The sequence below is a fragment of the Callospermophilus lateralis genome, chromosome 1, assembly GCF_048772815.1.
Source record: "Callospermophilus lateralis isolate mCalLat2 chromosome 1, mCalLat2.hap1, whole genome shotgun sequence".
Taxonomy (NCBI): Eukaryota; Metazoa; Chordata; class Mammalia; order Rodentia; family Sciuridae; genus Callospermophilus; species Callospermophilus lateralis.
The window spans coordinates 120943146-120966857 of record NC_135305.1 but is presented as its reverse complement, the minus strand read 5'-3'; the positions used below and the strand labels follow the sequence as shown (position 1 = coordinate 120966857).

General features: G+C 46.9%; 1 protein-coding gene and 1 long non-coding RNA gene across 2 annotated transcripts; one reads left to right on the top strand and one right to left on the bottom strand.

The window, feature by feature from the left end:
• Positions 1–1678: 1678 nt before the first annotated feature.
• On the top strand, positions 1679–10151 carry LOC143383287 (uncharacterized). Its single transcript, XR_013089121.2, has 3 exons — positions 1679–1747; positions 2026–2214; positions 9364–10151. It is a non-coding gene; the product is annotated as an uncharacterized LOC143383287 (long non-coding RNA).
• Sec14l2 (SEC14 like lipid binding 2) lies at positions 1799–22510 on the bottom strand. The gene is made up of 12 exons (XM_076837630.2): positions 22393–22510; positions 20346–20421; positions 15945–15988; positions 15515–15574; positions 15057–15245; positions 13994–14089; positions 13785–13845; positions 13041–13124; positions 9632–9738; positions 9410–9549; positions 9111–9280; positions 1799–3237 (listed from the first exon to the last, which is right to left on the bottom strand). The coding sequence occupies exons 1-12, from the start codon at positions 22444–22446 to the stop codon at positions 3107–3109; spliced, it is 1212 nt and encodes a 403-aa protein (XP_076693745.1). The 5' UTR covers positions 22447–22510; the 3' UTR covers positions 1799–3106.
• Positions 22511–23712: the final 1202 nt, after the last annotated feature.

Here is a 23712-nt window from a genome sequence, read left to right as displayed (position 1 = left end):
CTCTTCATTTTGCAGATGCCTTTTCTCTGGACAATTAGCAAAAACCTCTCCCAGGACTGACTGTAGCTTTTGGAGCCAAAGAACCTGAGGTTCTGAAAGGGAGATTGAACACATAGCTGTGTGACCCCGGGCCAGAGTCTACTTCTCTGAGCCTTACTTTCTTCATTTGTGAAATAGGGGGAACGTTAGCATCCACTCCCTGGGATGGTTGAGGGGATTGATTATAACCTTTGTTTTTATTTTAAAAATATTTTTAGTTGTATATAGACACAATGCTTTGTTTTATTTAGTTTTATGTGATGCTGGGGATCGAACCCAGGGCCTCATACTAGCTAGGCAAGTGCTCTAACACTGAGCTACAACCCCAGCACCCCCTTACTACCAGCTGGGACGTTCTCTAAGGATTCTAAACAGCTTAGTTCCTTAAGCCCTCCCACCAACTGTGATCCTCTTTTACAGAAGAGGAAATAGAGTCACAAAGAAGGTGGGTCACTTTCCTGGGACACACAGCTGCCAAGTAGTGAAGCTGGGATTTAAATCTAGACAGTGTGGCTTCAGATCCTATGCTCTTAAGGAGAGCTCAGTAAAGAAGGTTTGGGAAGGAAGTGAATGGCGAGTGGCCTAGAGGTGGATGCCCGATTCTGCAGTCCCTCTCGGGAGGTGCCAGGTTTATCTATCAAGCACTAACTGGATCATTATGCACCCAGACTGAACCTTTTGGGGGCAGGACGTTGAATGAATGCACGAATGAGACAAGGGAAACAAGGATGGGGTACAAAACTTCAGGGAAATGAGAACAGGAGAGAACTTAGGGGCTAGTGATTACAACAGGGGGAACCCCTACTGAATCTGTTTACCTTGTGAGCAAGGAGTGCACTTTACTAAAAATCTGTGAATCCTCGGGGCAAGCACAAGGCCATTAGGAACAAGCCGTCCTGGGTCAAAAATCTCAATTGTTCCGTCTATCACACATTAGCCTCCCCGACCCCCAGTTCCCATAACTATAAAAAATGAGAGTAACCAATAATTTACTGAGCGCTCACTTGTACCGGGCTCTTTTCTAAGACTTGCTTTGCATTTGCTTAGCCCTTAAATCTTTGCAACAATTCAAGTCAGTAAGCACGAGGATTTTGGCGTGGTGCCTAGATGTTCATTAATAATCATCTTTAATCATCAAATAAATACTGGGAAAATTAATATCAACTCGTTATGAAGGCCGCCGTTTTCAGCCCTAGGCGTCTGCATCCTTGTAAGTTAGTGTGAGGCAGTCAGTCAGCGGTTACATCTCGGGAACTTGGTTCGAGGCTATGGGTGGGGACAGAAATGTCTCCAGTCCCTGAATCACCGACAGTGCGGGTGCAGAATTAGGAGACGGTCCCTAATACCACGTGATCACCCCTGCTCCACCTCCCTACCACTTTGGGTCCCTCGCAGGCGCAGCGAGCGCTCGCCGGGACTGGCACTTGTCTGAGCTCACGTACACCGGGCGCTTTTGACGCCGCCAAAAGGGGCCGGGCCTCTGCCCTCAACCGTGAAATCGACCCTAGCACCCTAATGCCCTGAGTAAAGATGGCAGATGACAGCCCATTGGAAGAACCAATCAGGAGGCAAGTTGTTAGTCGAACCGCCCATAAAAGCTCCTGCGAGCGTACAGTCGCAGTGAGTTTCTGCGCCTGCGGCTCAAGGGTGGGACGTAGTTTCTAAGTGACATTCGGGTCTCAAAATAAGGGCAGCGAGGAATCGAGCGGTAGGCATTGAATTCCACTCTCTGTGCACTCAATGATGCTTTTATTCACCTATGAATCTTCCTAAAATAACTTTGTAAACCAAGACCAGGACGTTCTCCTGAGCGATCTGACCGTCGCCTGTGCAGCCTCAGCCCGCTCTGGTCAGCGCTAACCCTGCCCCTGCCCCGAGCTCCCCAGGTTGGACCAGGGCTCGGGTTCACGGGAGAAGAGGTCCCATAAGGGCCTGGGTCTGCCTTCCCCAGTTCTGAGTAACCCGGGATCTGGCGTTTTTTCGCAGGACGTGTCAGTTGAATTGCTGTGGTTTCGTGGCAGTCCCCAGTCCCTGGTTTTGCGAGATGCTGGCCAGGCCTTTGGCGACCTGCCCGGACAAACTCTCCCTGGCTACCTACATCCACAGGCACGAGGAACCCACTTTGCACCCGTTACACGCCTCCCACAGAGATGGGACTATCAAGACCTTGTTCAGGTCAGTCAGGAAGCCAGTTGGCAGGCACTGTGGGTGACTCAGACCAAAAAATGCTCTGAGTGCTACTGTATTCATATCATTTGTCAGAGGGTTACTTGGTGAGAAGCTGGTGGCTCAAAAAAGTGAATGGAAGGCCCCCCTTTTAGGACTCAATCCTAATCCAAGCCTCCTTGGTCCTTCCACCAGCTGTGATCCCTAGAGGTAATTGCCCTTGTGCTTTGTTTACTTTGGAGAACAGTGGCTGGGTACCAAGTCCCAGGAAGCTCTGAGTCACTGACAATCATTAGTAATTAAAGTGACATCCAGTGGGGCCCAGGAGTTGCTGGGGTATTTAAAGTGAAAGACCTGCCTATCAACCTTCTATGTTGACTTGAGCCACTCCTGAGATTGGGATAAGCCAAAAGATACCCCAGCCTCAGTGATTTAAAAAAAAAAAAAAAATTGGAAGGGAGTCTGTAGCAACCAGCCACCTTGCTGTCCCTCCTTATGATCTGAAGGAAGGTCCATGTTCATTTGGGAGCAAGTTCCTCCCCTACAATTGCTTCCCTGAAATGTTAGGTCCCCCCGCTTTTCTAATTTCTTCCCTGCTGCCATCCCCATGGTAACCTCTCTTCGTCTTAGCTGTCACTGAGCAGGTGAAGTTGGCAAGGCTTACAGAACAAATCCTATTGTGATGGTCATTCCCTGTGGACACCTTAGTGATTTGAGAGGCAAGGAGACCCACTCTAGCTACTTGCCCTCTTCCTGATTCTAAAATGAAAGCTCCCAGATCCAGCCTGAAGTCTTCCCTTCAGCCCAGTTTCTTTGGGCTGCAGGGTCGCAAGGAAATGACTGCTACAAGGAAACCAACAGGGAGACACTGGGGGGGCCAGGCCTGCTGTAGGAGGAGGCATTATTTGGGGGTGACTGTCCCCAGCTGATTCATCTTCTCTTCTGAGGCTTTGTCTGGAAGCAGGACCTCCACAGTGAAACTGACTTTCTTGGCATGAATGAAGCTGTAGGTGTTGTCAAACCGCAGGACATCTGAGGGGAGGCAGAAAAACAGACATTCAGGTGATTTTAATAGAAAGCTCAGGAACAGTGAGATTATATATATATATATATATATATATATATATATTTTTTTTTTTTTTTTTAATTGACTGAGCAATGCAGTGTGATAGGTAATGGAGATGAAGGGAGTATGCGCAATGGTCTTTGACCTTCTTAAAATTAGTCTAGCTGAGTTGACAAGAGTTTGTGGAGTGTAAAGCATGCTAAGTGCCAGATGAGTAACAAAGACAATCACATCTATAACATCTGGGAAGAAGAGGGCCCTGTACAACATAACCATATCTTTTTAGACAAGGTAGAGCTTGAATTGGGCTCTGAAAAGGAAAGTAGAATTAATAGCAGCAGTAGTAGTTGTTTATAATAGTAATAATGGCTATTTATGTGTCACAGCACTGGGTTGGGGATATGTGATCACATTCTTCTTCACAACTCCATGAATTTAGCATTAGTCCTGTTTTATACCTGATTAAAAAAAAAAAAGAGGTCTCTTATGTCACATAGTGAAAAAATGGTTGGAGCTAAATTCTCCTCTAGTTCACATTCCTCTTTGTCCTGCCTAACTTGGGCCTTAGAAAGCCAAGCCCTTTTCAGTTTCTGACAATAGGTAAAATGTGCAAGCTTTGTAAATCAGGAATTTATCCTGCAGAAAGATAAATAAACAAGGGTGCTCACTGCATATCTGCTTATAATAAGAAATTGGAAATACTCAAATATTCTTCAAGAGAAGATCATGGAGTTTTTTGTTTTTTGTTTTTTTTGTACCGGGATTGAACCCAGTGGCATTTAACTATTGAGCCACATCCCCAGCCCTTTATATATTTTACTTAGAGACAGGGTCTTTCAGACCTAATTCCTATGAGTGCATCCATGTGTGTAAATGGCCTGTTTATTATGGAAACATGATACTTATAAAGGGATGGAAAATGTTTCATAAAATAATAGTCAAGACCTATTAGCAGTGGTTTTCAATGGGAAGAGAAAATGGGCATGTAGTTGGCAGAGAGAGCTTCCAAGCCTTGGCAATAGAACAGACCTGCTTTTAATCTAACCCTGTTTCTTTCAAAAGTTGTTCCATTTCGGTCAAACATTCCCTTCAAGAGAATTAAGCACAAAAACAAAAACACTAGTTCCACCTCTTCCCTATGCTGGTCTTTTCTCACTTTTCCCAGCAAGAAGAAAAACCTGTGTATTTATCCTAAGACTTTTACTTTCCCTTTTCCTGACCCTGGATAAAATGATAGTTTAGACCAAAAGTAGGCATACCACCCACTCCTTCCTGGCATGAAGTGAGTATGTCATTTTTTCTCTGGACCAGAGGTCTTACAGGACTTACAGTCCTACAAAGAGGGAAGTTTTGCCGGGCACGATGGCACATGCCTGTAATCCTGGTGATTTTTGAGGCTGAGGCAGGAGAATTGAGCATTCCAGGCTAGCTTTAGCTAATTAGCAAGGTCCTAGGCAATTTAGTGATACCCTGACTCAAAAAATAAAATGGGCTGGGGATGTGGCTCATTGGTGAAGTGCCTCTGGGTTCAATCACTAGTCCAAAAACAAACAAGGGGGAAAAAAATGAGTGAAGTTTTCTCTTTGCCCTGTATGACACAGCCTTGTCAACTAGAATCTATCATGCTGGAAGAAAGTTCTTTTGATCTCCTTAGGTCAAGAAGCAGCATTGAAATGGCTCTGCCTAGCAAGATATTCTGCCTTCAAAAACAAGGAAGGGGTTGATCAGAGGCACAGGCCCTTGGGAAGTGGAGTCACTGCAGCTCTAGATTCTGCATGGTTCATTTTTACACTAGTCATCTATTCACAGTTCATGGAGCCATTGAAGATCTTTCAAACTAGGGCTTCCCAAGTTTTGTTGGGATCTGAGAACCCCCCTTGAGAATCTGATTAAAGTACCAAATTTCAGATTCCCTGTAGTCCATCATAGATCCTCTGGGGCAGTGGTTCTCAATGGGAAAGGTACTGTTCTGAAGATAAGTTGTCCTCATTTAATGTAATAAAAATATATATATTATAGGGCAGGGTGTAGCTGAGTGGTAGAGTGCTTGCCTCAAATGCATGAAGCACTGGGATTAATCCCCACTGCAGGGGAAAAAATTAAATATATATATACATATACATATTTATATGTATAATATAAATGAATACACACACCACACACATACATATGTACAATTGCAAATATATATTTGAAATTAGTTTCTTTTTATTTCTCTAATATTACAGATAGGAGATTATATTGAACCCAGGGTTGTCCTACCACTGAGTTGCATCCACAACCCTTTTTATTTTTTATTTTGAGACAGGGTCTCACTAAGTTGTTAAGGTGGCCTAGAATTTGTGATCCTCCTGCCTCAGCTTCCTGAGTTGCTGGGATTGCAGTCATGCACCACCATGCCCAGCGATATTGATTTTTAAATTATGTGTATAGGTATATTATGTATTTATGAATTCCATTTGAGAATAGTAAAGGGGACCCTAGACATATTATAAAAGGGGAGTGTTTGGTTTTAAGAATTTAGGACAACTGCTCTAGGGAGTCCAAAATTAAGATCTGCTCTTGTCTACTCCCCTCATTTTAAAGAGAAGGGAAGCCACATCTAATTCATTAGAGACACTTGCTCAAACTCAGAGAACTGGTGGCCAAACTGGACCTTCTCAGAAAGCAGAACTTCTGTTGTCCAGCTGGCCTCTTTTCACCCAACACTGTCAGCAGCACTGAGACACCTTCTTTCCAGGTCTTCACGACCACATTGTACCCTCTTGTTGGACAAAAATCTAGATCTTTTCTCTAAGTCTTTCCATTCCTAGTTGAGTATTCCATACACAGTAGGCCCTCGGTAAATATTAGGTGAGAACAAAAAAAAAGTTAAATCAGTTCAAACTTTGGTCCCCTCGGCAATAATTTAGTACACCTGGACAAGGACCAGAAAAGCCCAGTGAAGGTTAATGTGTTCCAGCCATTGGAGGCTGGGCACTCAGAGGTTTAATTTCTCCACTGGATGATTGTGTTACACATTGCAGGGGATCTTCTGATTCTCTGAGGGCACTTCCTTACCACAGATGAGTTTATGACCCAACACTGGATTCTTTGGGCTTGGGACTAACCTGAGCTGCTAATCCCACCTCATTGTCTTTTTACCTGGGAAGGCAGAATGGATGCCTTTCCTGGGAACGGGTGATTCACAGATCCCAATCGAGGCCCTATAGGCACAGGATTCCAGATACGTTCCTATCAGGAATGTATCCAAGAGGAGCTATAATAAATTTGGGATTTGTAAACCAAAGTCTGATTATGTTAAAGGTTCACAGACCCTTCCAGGCTGTGTTGCCCTTCAGCTACTAAGGAAGAGACAGAGGGCTAATGGTCAATGCTAGAAAATAGGTTAGGGCTCCCCTAATGGATCAATGACAAAGAAATTATTTTCCTGGTCTGGGACTCCACTCTCTCCATCATCACATCAAAGAGATGTCCTGATCATCTCTAGGACAGTCTATATTCAAGAAATCATGGAGTAGGATTCTAGAGAGTTTCTTGCTCTCTACATAAGTTACTTTGTTGGAGAGAGAGCACCCCTTCTCTATACCTTATCTTTCCCATCCTTTAAAAAAAGAAATTCAAGCTTGTATGTACAAAGAAGTTTATCCTTTGTGGATGACAGAATCTGGGCTGGTGCTAATCTTGTTCTTGCTGAAGCAATAGTATACACCCTCTCCCCCTGGACCAAGCTGCTTATTAACAAGAATACTCCCCACTCCATGGGTAGCCATATTGTGCCACAGAGCATCTGTGAGGAGCGGGCAGTAGAGACTGAGGTTGCCTGAGATGTGAGAAATGAGTCAGAACTACAGACTAGGTGATGGTTGGATAAGCACAGAGGCTGAAACTATCTGTGGAGATAGTTCAGACCTCCTGGTGGTGCTCCTTAGAAATGGGCTACAGGGATAGATATGGTGGTATAAAACTATAATCCCGGCTACTCTGGAGGCTAAAGCAGGAGGATTGCAAATTCAAGGACTATCTGGGCAATTTAGTGAGATGCTGTCTCAAAATAAAATTTTCAAAGAGCTAGGGACATAGCTTAGTGGTAGAGTGCCCCTAGATTCAATTCCCAGTGTACCACACACACACACACAAAAAAAAAAAAAAAAAGAAAGAAAAAAAAGAAAGAAAAGAAGAAAAAGGAAAAAAAAAGAAAAGAAAAAGAAAGAAAGAGGTCAGGGCAGGGCATAGTGGCACTTGCCCCAGCAACTTGAGAGGCTGAGGCAGGAGAATCACAAGTTCAAAGTCAGCCTCAGCAACTTAGCGAGACTGTCTCCAAATAAAAAATAAAGGGATAGGGATGTGACTCAGTTGTTAAGTGCCCCTAGGTTCAATTTGTATTACCAAACCAAAAAAAAAAGAAAAAGAAAAGAAAGAGAGAGAGAGAAAGAAATAAAGAAAAAAGAGATGTGCCACTGGGCTTCTCCCATCTTTGCAGCATAATCTTCAGGATGGCCCTGCTCCTACAATTGCCCTAAAAATAATAATGGTGGCCACAGAGTATTGAGTGCCTGCTCAATGCCAGGCATTTCGGTAAGTGCCCCACAAATCTTATCACATCTGGTATCCCTATAAGATACCCCTTGTAGCAATCAAGAAATTGAAACTCAGGGAGGTTAAGTCACTAGCCTAAGGCCAGGCAGTCAGCCAGTAGTCAAGTCCAAAATTCAGGTCTGATCATAGAGCCAGCCCTTGCTCATTGATTTTCCACTCTTAGCCCCCTGACTCTGTCAGAAAGGAAACTGGGAATTTGGTTGTGTTTTTGTGTGCACACATGCTCATAAATGTACTGCATTGCCACTGGAAAGCACATTATTTTGTAGAAATAGTGGAAAAACTGAAAGCCCTAACTCTAATGCTAACTTTAATAAGGGTTATCTCAAGGGAGCTTAATTATCCTTCCTCTCCAGAGATAATCACTATTAGATTTAGCATAGACTCCCCAGAATTCTTTTCTGTGTACTCACTTTTTTAAAAAACCAATGTTAGTGTATACCATACATTCTGGGTTTCATTTAATAAGTATCAGACATTTTACATGTCAATTTATTCTCTTTGATGTCTATATGATATTCCAATGTATAAACGGACTATAATTTATTTAACAAGACCTTTTTATGGCCATTTGGTTTATTGCCCATTTTCTAGGCTGCGTGGAACATCCTACTCCCTCTCTGTTTGCGTATTTGTGTAAATATTTCTGTAGGATATGTTTCCAGAAGTAGAACTGCTGAGTCAAGGGAAGTTTTAATCAATATTTCAAAGTCAAGAGAGGTTATACACTTTTTCAAATGTCTGTTTGCCATTCTTATTTCTTCATGTGTAAACTGCCTGTTCACATTCTGTGTCTGTTCTTTGATCAATTGGACATAAATGGCACTCAGAAGGGTCAAGGCTGAGCTTTCTTCAGCACACTGCTGAACCTCTGATCTCTATACCTATCCAGCCAGTTCTGCCTCTCTGGCCTGTGGGGGAAGAGTATCCTCAAGAAATGTCTGGCCACGGTCACAGACTCAGACCCCAAAGCAGATATTTGAACCCCTGTGCTTACCTACACTGTGACTCACCTATACCTGGAAGAGTCCCTTCCTATTTCTAACCAGCTGATTCACCTTGAGCAAGTCATTGTACCTCTCCAAGTCACAGTTTCTCATCTATGCAAGGAGAGGGCTGCTCATGGGATTCTACTTCCCACTCAAACTCTTTGAGAGCCCAAATCCATGGAATAAGAAGCGACTCACAGGCAGAGAGCTGGATAGAGGCTTCAAGGCATTGCCAAGATAGATATACTTACAAATGCCAGGATCACTGCAGGTGAGGGTCCCATCCTCAGGGACCAGGTGGGAGTTGTACCTCTGGTTAGGCAGCACCTCTGTCATCTCTCCTGCCCGCTGTCGCTCCCCCATCTTGGTCTTTAGGAAAATCCCAAAACCAACATCTGCTCCCTCTGACATAAACTGCCACCTGCAGGAGAGACCCACTCATTTAGACATAATTCTATCTGTATGTGCATCTCTCTGACACCAGGGATTTTTTTCCTACTAAAGCCCACCGATTGGCACCTACAGATCTCCTGGAAGGGCCAGGTCCTACCTGAGGACGCAGCCTGGAAAGAGGATCTCATACTCCACTTGATGGGAGGAGCCACGAGAAATCTGCACACTGTGTTCATATTGCTGCTTCACCTGGTCTCGCACATGATACTTCTTGGGGATGTCACCCCCATAGTTGATCTAAAAGCAGAGCACAGAATGAACTGGAATGTACATTTAAGTCAGGCTTCCCTGTTCATCTTCAGCCCCTGATGGCTCTCACCTTGGATTTGCATTTGGGATTTCCATCAGGGTCAGTCATGGTGCCCCCATATTCCACAGGCAACTGGTCAGGGCTGATATGTTTCAGTAGAATCTCCTTCCAGTTTGCTGGCAAGAGAGGGAAGAATGAGACATGTCACTATTAGGCAAGATTTCACCACAGCCCTGATGGTCTATACTAAAGTGACAGAAAATAAAACTGTCCCTGTTTCTTTCCCTATGAAGATGGGTATTAGGAGGATATGATGTGTACACAGTACTTGCAGGGGAGTTAGGAACAGCCATCTCCCAGAGAAAGGATTCTGTCCTGGACCAGGAATTGGGAGATCTGGTTTGCTATCCTCTGACAGCTGAGCAACTTAGAAAGTCGGTTCATTCAAGCTAGTTCTTCCTGCCCTACAGGGTTGTGGCAGAAATGACCTAAGTATATTTGAGAGGGCATTAAGGTGCCCTACACTAAACAGAATATACTATCACCCCCAAGGAAGGTGGTACAAACATTAAAGTATAAGCAGGAGGAGGGCAGACAAAGTGGGGATGGGTGTTCCATGCAAAGGGAACAGCATGTGCAGCAGACAGGAAGGTCTGGTCTACCCTGATAAGATAGAAGACTGCACTTACCCTATATGTAATTGTACTTAATTGTGACTTACTAAATGAACCCACTGTACAGTGCTCCCTTAAATAGTTTCCCTTGGCTTTACCCAAGCCCCAAATTCACTCCTGCCCCAGTTGTTTTGAGCTATTTTGGCTGCTTTTTATAACCAAGCCATCTCCTGACTAGAAGACATTCTGAACCCCTGTGCTTGATTCTAGTGTGGCCAATATTGAGAACCCATCTCCAGCAATTCAAATTTGTGAAGGAATATAGCCAAGTACAATGTTTTGATACTGAAACCTTTCGGTGCTAACTATATAGACCATATATAGGCAGCAACTCCATACCATGGGGGATAGCCTAGTGTCTTCTGTGTAGTGCTGACTGAAACCCTACAGGGACATGGCGGCACATGCCTGTAATCCCAGCAATCTGGGAGGCTGGGGCAGGAGGATCCCAAGTTCAAGGCCAGCCTTAGCAACTTACTGAGATCCTATCTCAAAATTTAAAAAATAAATAAGAAGGGCTGGGAATGTAGCTCAATGGTAGAGCACCCCTTAGTTCAATCCCCTGTAGCAAAAAATATAAAGAAAAAGAAACCCACAGACTGTCCATGGTCTTCCCAGTCCTTAATTTTTAGGACCCAAGACCAGGCAACTTCTGGGAACACAATGTCTGTGGTTTTAAAGTGATTTAATCTGCACTGCTAAGCTCCAGTGACCAGCCTGGAGTGAATTTCATCCCTCCTTCGATGAAGATCCTGCACCTTCCCAGCCTGAGGCGGGTTTGGTTAAAAGAATTTTAGGTGTGGGAGGGAGAACAGACTGAGCCTCCTACATAGTTCAGCTGCCAGGAAACCAAACCGTCTCATGCACATGGTGGGTGGTAGCAGCAGATAAACCAAAAATCATAAAAGCCTTTTGCTCCGAATTTTCATTTCTTCCCCCAGTTCAGCTGGAGAGTTGGGATAAGGCCAGGACCGTTCATCCCATCTTACAGAGGGAGTAACTGAGGCAACAAGAAACAGAATCTGTCACTGCTGGGGCTAGGACTAGAACCCAGAAATCCTGCACTTCCCTGGCAATATCATACATGTTCCCATCTCCCTAGCATGTTTGGAAAACAATCACTTGTAAAATCACATAAAGTGGAACATTCAGAAACCTTCATAATCCCTATTACCTAGGCCCAGTTTCGCACAGGTGGCATCAAACCTTCCTTGAGTTGTGGTGATCTACCTTTCTAGTTCTTTTTCCCACCACTCTACTTCCTGCTCCAGAAAACAGAAGTACCCATCCCTGGCTGGCTTGATTCCTGTGCATCCTCTTTGTGGCTTTTGGGTCTTGCTTTTCTGTGTGACCCTATGTTCTCCCTGCTTCTCTGCATATTCAATCCCTGTTGGCCTGCTTCTCTGCCAACAACATTAATCACTTTTTCTCAGTCTCCCTGGTGGGCACTTCTTCCTCTGCCTGCTCTTGAATTTGGATATTCCCCCAAGGTTCAGCCTCTGCTTTTCCCTTGGCATCTTACCTACTTCAAGGTTTTAGCTACCACCGTTATTTGATAATTCCCAAATTTCCAGACTGAAGTTCTCACCTAAGCTTCAGGCACATGTGTTCCCAACATCTGTAGATCTTGCAGACTCTTCAGGCTTAACCCCAAGCTCATTCAAATTTCTACCAGTTGTTTTCCTCTGTTGAACTAATTTAGCATCACCATCTACTCTGTCATTTAAGCCAGATACCAAGAAGCCATTCTGGATTTCTCTTTCTGTCTTATCTCCTACATTCAGTCAACTTGACTTCTGCTCTTTTACTTCCTAAATAAGCCTAAATCCACCTTCTTCTCTTATCCTGACCACTGCTGCCCCAGTTCATGCTTGCAATACCTCCTGCATGGACTGTGGCAACAGTTTGCAAACTGGCATCAGTTCTTCACAATCTTGCCGTACATCAGTTTAAAATATGATGATAGGGGCCTATACAGTTATGTCCCAGCTTTTCAACATAGTACCCTGCATCTGCAACCTGGCTCCTGGCTCTCCAGCCTCACCTCTTGCCACACCCTGTCTCGTGTTTAATAACAACTGCCTGTGCCACACCAGAAGGTCTTTGCTCAATGCCTACTTTCTGCCAAGCAGCTTCCTGCCTTGTTGCACGCAGCCCACTCTTACTCATCCCACAGTGCGTAGTTCAGATGGGCATCACCTCCTCCCCAGCTTAAGTGGAGCCGGTAACCCTGCTCAGCTCCAGTACACTTTGCGGTTTCCTTTTTCTTCCATTTACCATATTGTGCTGATAAACATCTGTTTGTGTCTCCCTTCCCTCAGAGTTCTTCAAGGGACTCTGTCTTTTTCATCTTTGGATCCTGGCACCTAGCCCAGGGCCTGGCACATGAGAAGATGCTTGTCACATGAAGCCACTCCTAGTTGCCCCCAACTGAAAGCAAAACCTTGCTCTTCTAATCTCCATGGCACCTTCTCAATGTGTTTTCTAGTATCTTCTAGTTTGTATCTTAGCTTTCTCTCTATAGGTTGCCTTTCTCCCATAATACATGAATGTCTTAAGGGCAAGGACTGGAGTTTCTTTCATCTATGAATCTGTGATTGTGAGCCCAGTGTTTGCTTCTAGAGTATCTGAGAAAAAGAGTTCTTATGAAGACTGACAGGAAGACCCCAGGTCTGTCCCTCCTTGCACCTGGGTCCCACTGCTCTCAAGCCTTCACCCTGGCAGCCATGGCTATACCTGGGAAACCTGACCCAATTCGGGTCACAGACCAATCTGTGGAGTTAAGAAGAGTCTGAGCCACTCACCTCCAAGGACCATGATTTTCTTCCGAGTGTCCTCACTCAGGAAGGGTTTGATGAGATTATAGGCCACAGGAAACAGCTTGGGGGCTAGGACAGAGACCAGACCATGTGAGGCTGGGACCAATATTCAGTCAATCCCTAACGGTGTCATCTGTAGCCCACCTCTCTGCAGCACTCCTACCCCATGCTGGGCCACACATCCCTGGTGCTATGGAGTGCACATCAGCTGCCTAGGGTATGAGGCTCAGTGTGGGCACCTGTTTGAAGTTCAGCCTCCCCATCCTTGGATCTAGTTAAATGATCCCTTCCTATCTCATTAGGATAGACAACTCCAAAGGAGGTGATAAAAACTAAAAGCTCTGCACATCGGAAAGCATCTGATATGTCAACACCAACCTTTGGAACATGATCTTGGGCCCCTCCTTTGGCTCCTTGTTTGGATTTTTTCAATCTGCCTCCAAGTAATGTTTTTGGCCCCCCTTCCCATTTGACTTCTCACTGGAAATTCCCAACTTACTTTTATTTATTTATTTTTTTGGTACTAGGAATTGGACCCAGGGGCACTTAACCACTTAGCCACATCCCAGCCCCCCTTTTTTTGTATTTATTTAGAGACAGTGTTTTGTTGAATTGCTTAGAGCCTTGCCAAATTACTGAGGCTGGCTCTGACCTCATGATCCTTCTGTCTCAGCCTCCTGAGCCACTGGGATTACAGGTGTGTGTGCCACCGCACCCAGCCCTACTTACCTTTAACAACAAATAGACGCTTCAGTGTTTCAGGATAATTTTCCTCAAACATGCAGAGAAACTGTGGAAACAAAAAATCACTGGTTCTAGCAGGCTCAGCTTTTGTGCCAGGGAGAGAAGCCCTGCTTCTTCCAGACCATAATCTTCCCCCATGGCTGCACCCATCCCACAGGGCAACCTAGATGAGGATTCCACTCTGACTCCCTTACCTCTCCATAAGCTTCCACTGCAGGTTTCCAGAGATGCTTGAGGCCCAGCCCCTCACAGTCATAAATCATGGTGATGGTCTCTATTTTCTTCCCCAACTACGGGGAACAGATAGCAGAAAGTCACATTAGGCTGCCCCAGTGCAGAAGCCCAGCCCTGTCAGGGCAAATGCTGATTGCACCATGTACCCACCGAACAACCACATCTGGTCTTGGCTGGGCCCAGGGTTTTCCATATAGAATTAACCACCCCATGCAGGAACTGTGGCCTAAGCAAGTGGTTCCCCCTGCCTAGGTCTCCATGTTCTCATGTGGTAAATGACTGGGTGGATCTAGATTACATCTGAGGTCCCTTTGTCCTGAAGGTTTGCCTGGCAGCCTCTCTTCCTCTGAATCACCATGTGATCTCTGGGCAGCACCCACGAGGCACCTGTGCAGTCAATTCTCGAGCAGGTATAGATGATCTGTCCACTCTAAGCCCTTAAGGGAAAATGTAGGTTGAATGTCTCCTGCATCTCCGGCCCCTTGGGGTCTCTGCACCCAGTAGCCTCTCTGTGAACATTTGAAGATGACAGTACTGAAATGTCTCTAAACGTTATCATATTGTTTCACTAGATCTTTACAACTGTTGGAAGGAGGTAGACCAGGATGGCAGCTCCAGCTTGTTTCTCAGTCTTTTTCTCAGTACGGATTCAGGAGTCCTGATCTCTTTTGAATTCAGTTAGACAAGCACAGAATCTGAGCTCATCAACACCAATGGTGCCCCAATACTTGTCCAATAATGAATTGCCTTATTTGGCAAAACAAAAATTTGTCAGGCTGGGGTTGTAGTTCACTGTTAAGAGCACTTATTTAGCATATGTAAGGCCCTGGGTTCAATCTCCAGCACAACAAAAACTGGCAATATTATATCAGTTTCTAAAATTCTGAGACTTTACTGGTCTATGAAATCCAAAAGCCTGGTCCTCAGCCCTGAGGCTGTACTTCTATCCCTGTGTGATATCCTTGCTTCAGTTTGAATTCTTCCACAGGGTCAACTTATTCTGGACAACAGCAGATCACTCACCTTTGTGCTCTGGTGGGCACACTCCTGTAAAAGCAGCTCACAGTCCCGCATCTTGGTCCTGAGCAAGTCCTGTTTGGTGGCTGACAACAGCAGACCCTTGGCATCCAGAGGCCCAATGATATCGTACCAGACAGGGCAGCCCTCCAGGTCATAGCCACACCTGCCCCCTGACAGATACTGTTGGATCACCTGAACAAAGACATCTGAGTGAGGAGGTAGTATCTGGGAAGGCCAGGGCATCCCTACCTTCCCTGGATGGCAGAGCTTTACTTTGGGTTCCTTAGTCTCTTCCCTCCGCATCCCTCCCTGGATGCCAATGGATACCTACTCTGGAAACCATCATGGCTCCCTTGGCATTGCCATACCTTTCCTCTGAGGATCCCAGTCCATAAACCCAGGACACTGGCTGTGGGTCTATTTTTCTAGCATTGAAATGGAGCAAGCTAATGTTTCCTCACCTCTGGAGGCTGCCAGCTAATGATGTTGTCAATGTCCTTTTGCTTTCGGAACTCCACATGCTACAAACATACAATCAGAGATTTTAAAGTGGGAAGTGGGGAGGAGGGGTAAGTAGGGGTTCTTAATATGCATCTAACAATAAGTGACAGCATGAAATGGAAAAGAAGGCCCTGCCTGTTTCAGAGGTCTCAGCTGAACAGATTAGCATTCTTGCCTGGCCTGGAACTAGGAAAGCTCTGCAGATCCAAAGAAAGGAATGCACTTTGTCCCAGAGGGATAATGCGACAGTGATCGGCTAAAACTCAGATATGTTACACAAGCAAAAGACTGTGAGCAGAGTAGGTGGGGGTGGGTAAAAGGAAATCCAGGCAAGGTGTGATTCTGATGGGGAGGAGGCAACAGTGGGATTTCGAGCCAAATGGATCTCACCTTCCGGAGCATAGCCTCCGACTTCTGCAGGTCGAAGCTTCTTGCTATAATAGAGAAACACAGTCACAATTAGGCCAGCAGTCTGCGTGCCCAAGGATGGAGAAACTTCCCTGTTCCCATCCTGGGACCAACTCCTCTAGGGTGTTCTCTCCAGCTGCCTGGAAGATCATCCCACATGCAGAAGCCAATATGAAGACTTCCCTGAGGGCTTCTGGAACACCACAGCCCCTGGTTCTGTGGGGAGTGCAGGTCAAGTGTAGGGAAGCTGGGGATAGGATTGCAACCTCAGGGTCAAAAGAGTTCTACCCCAGTGGATGTAATCAGGTGAAGGGTCTTATCTCTTCTCAGGGAAAGTGAACCCTGGACCCCCTTATCATTTGGCCTTCCCCCTTACATGGAGAAACTTTATCTCCTCTAGTCTAACATCCAACCCTGAGAAGTTGACCCACAGTTCAAAGATGAACATAGTTGCCCTGTAATCTGGGATGAAACTGGCAGAACACCCCAGTGAGGCAGAGGAGTCAATATGCCTCCAGTCGATCTTCTCATGTGTTTAAAGGACCCACACATACCTTAAAGGAGCACAAAGAGTTCCTGAAAAGTTTCTGAATTAAAATTCACCTGAGCCAATACTTTATTTATGTATGAACCCCAACAAGTTGTCCTGCTCAAGTTTGAACACAAAGACCTCACTGTCCCTCAAGGCCACTTGCTCCCAACTAATTAGAGTTTCCATCTGCACTTCTCATACTGAGTGGAGATCCACTCCTGAGACACTGAGAGGACAGGGTTGCTTCTTTAGTCACATGATAACCCTTCTGATACTAGAAAATTCTGTGCTGTCAACCTGGATCTGTGCTAATATCATGCTGTACATCCTTGGAGTCTTTCACTATTCCTCACAATCAGTTCCAAGACCATCCTCATAACTTCCCTTTGGATGATTTCCAGTTTGTCAACGTACCTCTTAAAGTGTGCTGTTCAGAGCCAAGCATAGCCCCAGGTGTTATATGCCTTCTCCAATAAAGCCTAAGAATTTTCTTGACAACAGTCCCGCCCTTAACCTAGGCAGAACTTTGAGTCAACCAAAAGCCGCAAATCCTTTGCATCTGTGCTGTTAAGCCTTTATCCCATATATACAGATCCATCGCTATCAAGTTTCATCTTGGTACAGCCAGCTTCATTCCAACCTTTGAAGATTTTCTAAGATCCAGATTCTGGCCAATTTGACCATCTGATCTATGAACTGTACACCTTCAGCCCCAAGCTGTACATCCTTCATGGATTTGTTTGGTATCCAGATCAGCTGAGAACCCTGGAACCTGGGCCAGAAAGGCTGCTCCCTGGGCTGTCACTAGTCCCTTCATATCACTCTCTAGGACGAATACATTCCCTGACTTTGCTGTTGTGAAATCCAGTCCTCTCTCCTGGGCCCAGAAGCTGCATCATGAGGTTTGACCAGTGCCACTCCCATCACATGTGCTGGACACACACTGATAGAACTGAACAGCCACTCTCAGGAACTGATCTTGGGAAGTTCCTCTCAACTACCACCCTTCCAGTGCAATTCAGCAACCTAGAGTAGCTTGCACAGGAATATAATGCAGATTTGCATCCCAGTTCTTCTACCTTCTCTGTTTGACCTTGGACAAGATACGGCACATCTCTGACCCAATCATCTGATGAACTAGGAAGCAGTAAAGAGAAGCTAGGAATCTTTCACAGAAAGGGCACACTCCTAAAGGAGAGCCCTTATCTTCCTAAAGAACAGAGGCAGGGTGGCAGCAAATGGTGAACCCCCGATCTGGGAGGAAGCTCTCCAGTTAACCCTTATCTATCAAGGTCCAACATCCAGGGTCTGAGTTGCTACTTGCTTCTGACAGCACTCTACCTGGTGCCTCCCCATTTCTGCTCAGTCAGATCTCGCTGGGCTCTTGCTGCCTTGGTCAGTGGCAGCTTAAAGCCATGGCACTGCCAGAGAACCCAACCCTGTAAAATGCAGAGACTCAAATGTGTTCTTCCTCCCTCTCCATCTTGCACCACCTCTTCATCTTGCTATCTAACCCTTCTTGCTGGGTGCCCAGAGCTCAGCTGCAGCCAGAGGTAGGGGTGCAATGGGGACTTGTATAACTGTTCACATGCCTGGGGGCCAACAGAAAACTGAACCCCAACCTCACACCTGGGTTAGAGAAAGACATGATGCTGGTGTGCAGTTTACAAGTCTCCTTTAGAACAAAAGGGAGAAAGGGAAAAGGGTTTTGTTTTTTTTTAAGTCAACAAAAACCCTAATTGGAATTCATAATAGGGTCTGACCAAACCTGAACTCTTGCCCAGAAAATGTGAGCCACAAGTAAAATGTAGAAGAGACACTTTCAAACTGTTTTAGAAGCAAAGCTTGGTTACAGGAGCAGCCGTGGCTTACTGGAAAGGATGCTGTGGCTTACTGGAAAGGGCGCTGTCTGAGAATCTGGAGTTTCTGCCCTGATTCTGCTTTGCAATAGTTGTGTACCTTCAGGTAAATCCCCTTCCCTCTTTGAAACTAAGTTTTCTCATCTGGCAAATGAGGATGACCACACTCTTTGATACCCCTGTGAGTGTGAAGGTGGTGTGGTGCCTGATATGGGTACTTGGTGAACTATCAAGCCTTATGCAGAAAAGGTTATCCCAGGACTCAGGAGAAGTGGGGTTAGGTGTTTGAGAGACCAGCTGCCAGGACCCCACCATTCTTCCTAGACAAAAGAGATCTACAGAACTCTTTAGAGGCTGTCTGAAACCACACTTCCCTCCTCCTAGCAGCTTGGTTTGATCGTCTTGCAGCTGGCCCTTTAAGGAGGCCACTGTCTTCCCACTCTCTCCACCCACCTGCTTCTAGCTTCAGCCCTTCAGCAAATGCTGGGCCAAAATTTCCTCCAGCCTGGACTAACTCCACTGCCACCTCCACACTGCCCCGCCACCCTCTCTGGGTGGGCTGGGAAAACAGGATCACATATTTTGGGGGAAATGGGCAAGTGACACTTCCAGTGGCACCCAAGGCCCCACGTGGCTCTCCTGGATGCTCCTACCATCAGTGTTTGCTAGCAGACCTGCAAGAGCATACTAGCTCCACTAAATTTCTGGGGACAAAAAAAGAAACTACAGCAACTTGGGAAGCTGAAGCATGAGGATTGAAAGTTCAAAGCCAGCCTCAGCAACTTAGACCCTCAGAACTTAGCAAGACACTGACTCCAAATTAAAAAACAAACAAACAAACAAACAAAAAAAAACGTTTAAAGGAATGGGAATTTAGCTTAATGGTAAAGTGCCCTGGGTTCAATTCCTAGTAACACACACACATAAAAGGAAACTACATATTTTCACCTGTCCCACACTACTGGGCATGTAGGTGTGTGTGTGTGTGTGTCCTCAAGCAAATAATAAGATATGATTTATACTTTAATATTTGGGGATATGATTCTACGTCACATCTTAAGCTCGTTAATTTAATACAGTGGTATTTTCTTTGTTATTTTTATTTCCAGTAATAAAGTCTCTATAAAGAAAAAAAAAGTGTGTCAGAAGAACTGGGGAGGGTGGCACATGACTTGACTCACAGGAGAGAAGAGGGAAATGAATAGAAAGGTTTTAGGAGTGAGAGAGAACAGGGTCAAGTTTGACCTTGATGTTAGTAGCAGCTTGTACAGGTCATCATTAAATGCAGAGTTCTGTTGTGTCGTATCTTGCACTAGGCAGGGCACCCTGTCTTGTCCTGTTCTCCCAGGGGAAGATCTTTTAGGAAAGAAATGAGACTTTGACTCAGATACCACAGCCAGGCCAGAGCAGAGCTGGAACTATAACTTGGGGCCCTGGCACCTGGCAGGGGTTTGAGAAATCTTGTCTATTCAAGTTGAGCTGAGCCCCTCACATTCCCCATTCACACTTCCCCTTCAAGTTGCCTGAAACGCTGGCAGCAGAGGCTTTGTCATCTGACAGGGCCCAGAGAGGGCCAGCCTCTCCCAGGGACCAGGACTCTGGTTCTAACCTCACCTCTGCCTCTGACTTCTCACTTGGTGGGGCCCTCCTCACTTTTCCTCACTTTGCTTCCTCTAGTAGATCAGCAGAACAGATTTATGTAGTAGATGAAAGGACACTGGCCTAACAGTAAGCAGCCTGGGACTCTAGTCTTGTCTCTGCCTGCAGCTCACCCACAGTGTGACTTGGAGCAAGTCACTTTGCCTCTCTGAGCCTTAGTGTCTTTACCTACCAAGAGAAAGGTTGAGGTTTTGTAATTGCCAAGTACTATTTTATTCTAAAGCCTGAACACCCCCAAATTCTCGATTGCCAAGGGCAGGGTTCCCAGAGATGGTCATTCTGTTTCCCAGAATGCACTCTTGCCTCAGCCTCCCACAGCCCCTCTTCCCTCACCTCGGAGCCAGCGCAGAAGAAAATAGTCATCTGGATTCGGCAGGGCAGGCAGCACGTCCTGGACATTCTCCCGAAACTGTAGGGAGAGGCAGCTTGGGTGAATGGTAGGTCCCACCCTGACAACCCTCTGCCAGGGACTCTCCACAGGGGACTTTGCTGGACCCCTCTGTTACATTGTTCAATGTTATAGAAACTGTCTGAGTACCTGGGCCCCTGGGGCTCTCTGCCTTGCCGGGGTGCCAGGTCAGGTAGCAGGGGAGGGGGTAAGAAGTGAATATGACACTGTGCCTGCCTCTCTGTGAGTCCTTCTACACACCAGTCTGACTAGGTGCAGTAGCAGGCACTGGCACTGTATCTTATCTACTCCTCACTTTAAGCCTCTGGGGGTATCACTGTCCCCATTTTACAGATGAAGGAATAAGAGCTCAGAGAGGCTAAGTAACATGTCCAGGTTCAAACAATTAGTAATAAACACAGCTAGGATACACATCTGGGCCTGTCCAGAGTCCAGAGCACATACTCCTTTCACCAAGGTCTCTTGTCCCATTGGTAATAGGTGAGCATTGTGCTAGGCAGCAAAGGGAAGGAAAAGGGGGGTCTCATATGACTTCATGTAAAAAAAAATATCATTTAAGCTGGGCTTGAAGGAATTGGAAAGAAGCAGAGGGAAGGGAGTGGGCAAGCCAGGTGGATAGAACAGTTTCAGCAGGAAGCCATGAAGGGGGAAAGTGCAGTCAAACAAGAGAGGTGGACAGTGACCCTAAGGGATAGCCACACCCACCTCCAATCTCTCATTACCTTGTAGGTGAGCAGGCCCCCATGTACCCTCCCCAAGCCTCCAGCTCAGCCATTCACCTTTCCCTGGTCACTGACATACAGAGGGGACCAATGAGGACCAGCCACCTCTGCCCCTTGCCTAGGTCAGCCAGGATTGAAACCATCCCAACCCCCAAAGCAGCTCCTAATGTTCCAGGGTCACTACTCATCCAAACTGCAGGCATAAAGCCATCCCCCACCAATGACCCTACCCAGCCCCTGGTTTCCAGTATAATCATACATTATTTGTTCCCTGCAAGTCAGCAGTAAAATCTGAAGTCTCCCTATCCCACCTTCCTGGGATGGGGGAGGCCCAGCCTGGAAAAATTCTTCATGGAGCCAATGTCTTCCTATTTCTGCCATAGCATGGGGCATTCTCTCCCTGCACCCAAGCAATGGAAAACTACCCACCCATGGAACCTCCAAACCTTGGGGCTGGACCCAGATGAGGCCCTGAGAAGACCACCCCTCTCCCCAAAGGTAACAGAGATAAGGAGATTCAACTGGTGGGGAAGGGGGGGCCAGACCTTGAACTGTAGCCCCCTCCTCTGGCCAGGTTCACCTCCTTGCCTTCTGAGGAATATCACCTAGGTCTCCAATCAAGAAGGGATCTGGGTTGCAACACAGGCGAGGGTTGGTCTTGGCTCAAACTAAAACCAACACAGTGCGTCCTAGGAAGGGATCTTAGATATAGATGTACTATCTTCAACATCAGCTGGTCCAACCAGGAGCAACCAGAGAAGGCTTTGCCCAAGGTCGCACAGAGATTTGGTCCTGAGCAAGGGGTACCAGAGTATCCTAAGGAGCTGTCCAGGACCCTTTTCATCTGCCACTGCCTGGGCAAGAGGAAAATCTCCCGGAAATGGGAGAAAACCTGGGGCCCTGCTCCTGTCCCAGGGCCCGGCTGCCAGTGCCTGCCAGCCCCGAGGATGAATGTTGCCTTTGTGCCCTCAGCAGCCTCCAAGGGCTTCCAAGCAACCACTTCTTCCCAGGTGGCACCGCCAGGGCTGCTCCGAGCTGGGGCCGGGGTGACCAAACTTCCTAGGGTCCCCAGGCGGACTGAAAGACGGAAGAGCCGTCAGCTGGGTACCAGCCAAGCGGGGGCGGCCGGCTGCTGCTCCCTTCGCCGCTCTCCCGCCGGGACAGTCCCTCACCACTCAACCAGTCTCTTCTCACCCGAGGAAGAGAGCCGCAGCCCCGAGCAGGGGCCCGGGCCAGGCAGACGGCTCACCTTGGCTAGTGCCTCTTTCTGTTTGGGGCTCAGATCACCGACTCTGCCGCTCATCCTGGCTCAGGCTCGGGGCGCGGCGGTTGCGGCAGCTGATGGAGCACGGACTCGTTCGCCGCAGCAGGAGTAAAGTCCCAGCCTTTTGCCGGGGCCGCGGGGCCGACGACCAAGCCCCGCCTCTTAAAGGATCCCGAGGGGCGGGGTGGGGAGGGACGCGCGGAGACGCTAGAGGCTCCAACGCGTGCCCGCTGCCTCCTCAGGAATCCGAGCCAGGCGCGAGAAGCGAACCGGATTGCCCACCCGGATTGTGGCCAGTGGGCATCAGACGACTAGGATGTCTGGGATTCAGTCCCAAATTTTACCCTTAGGTTTCAGTGTGACCCTAGATAGACACTGAGGCTTCCTGGGCCACTCTCCCCATCGGAACAAGGAGATTGAAAGTTGATAATGACCTCTTCTAAGGTCAGATCTCTCTCATCGCAGGACCTCGCCGCTCCTTTCCTCCGCACATGACGGTGGAGAACCGCCTGGTGCACTTGTGAGGAGCGATGTCCCTAGAACCTAGCTTCCGGGAACTGTGGTATTGGCAGGTCTTTTCTGGGGCACTTTCTTCCATCTGTCCTGCCATCCATTTAGAACCACTGCTGCCGGCCCAGATTGGGGCCTTACAGCGGCGACGGCCTTTTCCATCCACCTGTAGGGCAGGTAGGAGGAAGAATATGGGGGCCAGGTTGAGGATCAAGGAAACACAGTTTAGCGTCTCCTCACCCTGGGTCCTGTCCTCTGCTTCTAACCTTCCCTGCTTTCTGCCTGAGGGCTCACACCTCAGCTAGTGTGGAGGAGTGCTTCCTTTCTGGAAATCAAAAGACTTAGGTTTGAATGCCAAATGCTCCACTTTTTATGAGATTTCATCAGCAAGCGACTTTGCCTCTCTGAATTCCAGCTCCTTTATTCACTAACTGGCTTGGCATGGGGGGGGGGGGGTGGTGTTGATAATCCCGACTTGAAATCAGCAGGAGGCAAAAGGGAGCTATATAATTCACTTTGTGCAGTGCCTAGCATGGGGCTGGCTTCTTGTAACCACTTCTTAGTCCTCCCTACACAGCCTTCCTCTGCTGCCTACCAGGCCAGGCTTTGTAGAGGAAGTCACAGTGAAAGCAGTGGCCCAATGAAAGCAGACCTGTTATCAGTTTATCTGCTTCCCAGAGCTGTGGGTTTCTGGACAGTGGCAAGTCTGATTTTGGGGATGATGCTCTTGGCAGTTGCAGCCCAGCAGCCTGTGGACCAGCCTATGCCATCTGACTGTCCTGCTACATTCTGGTC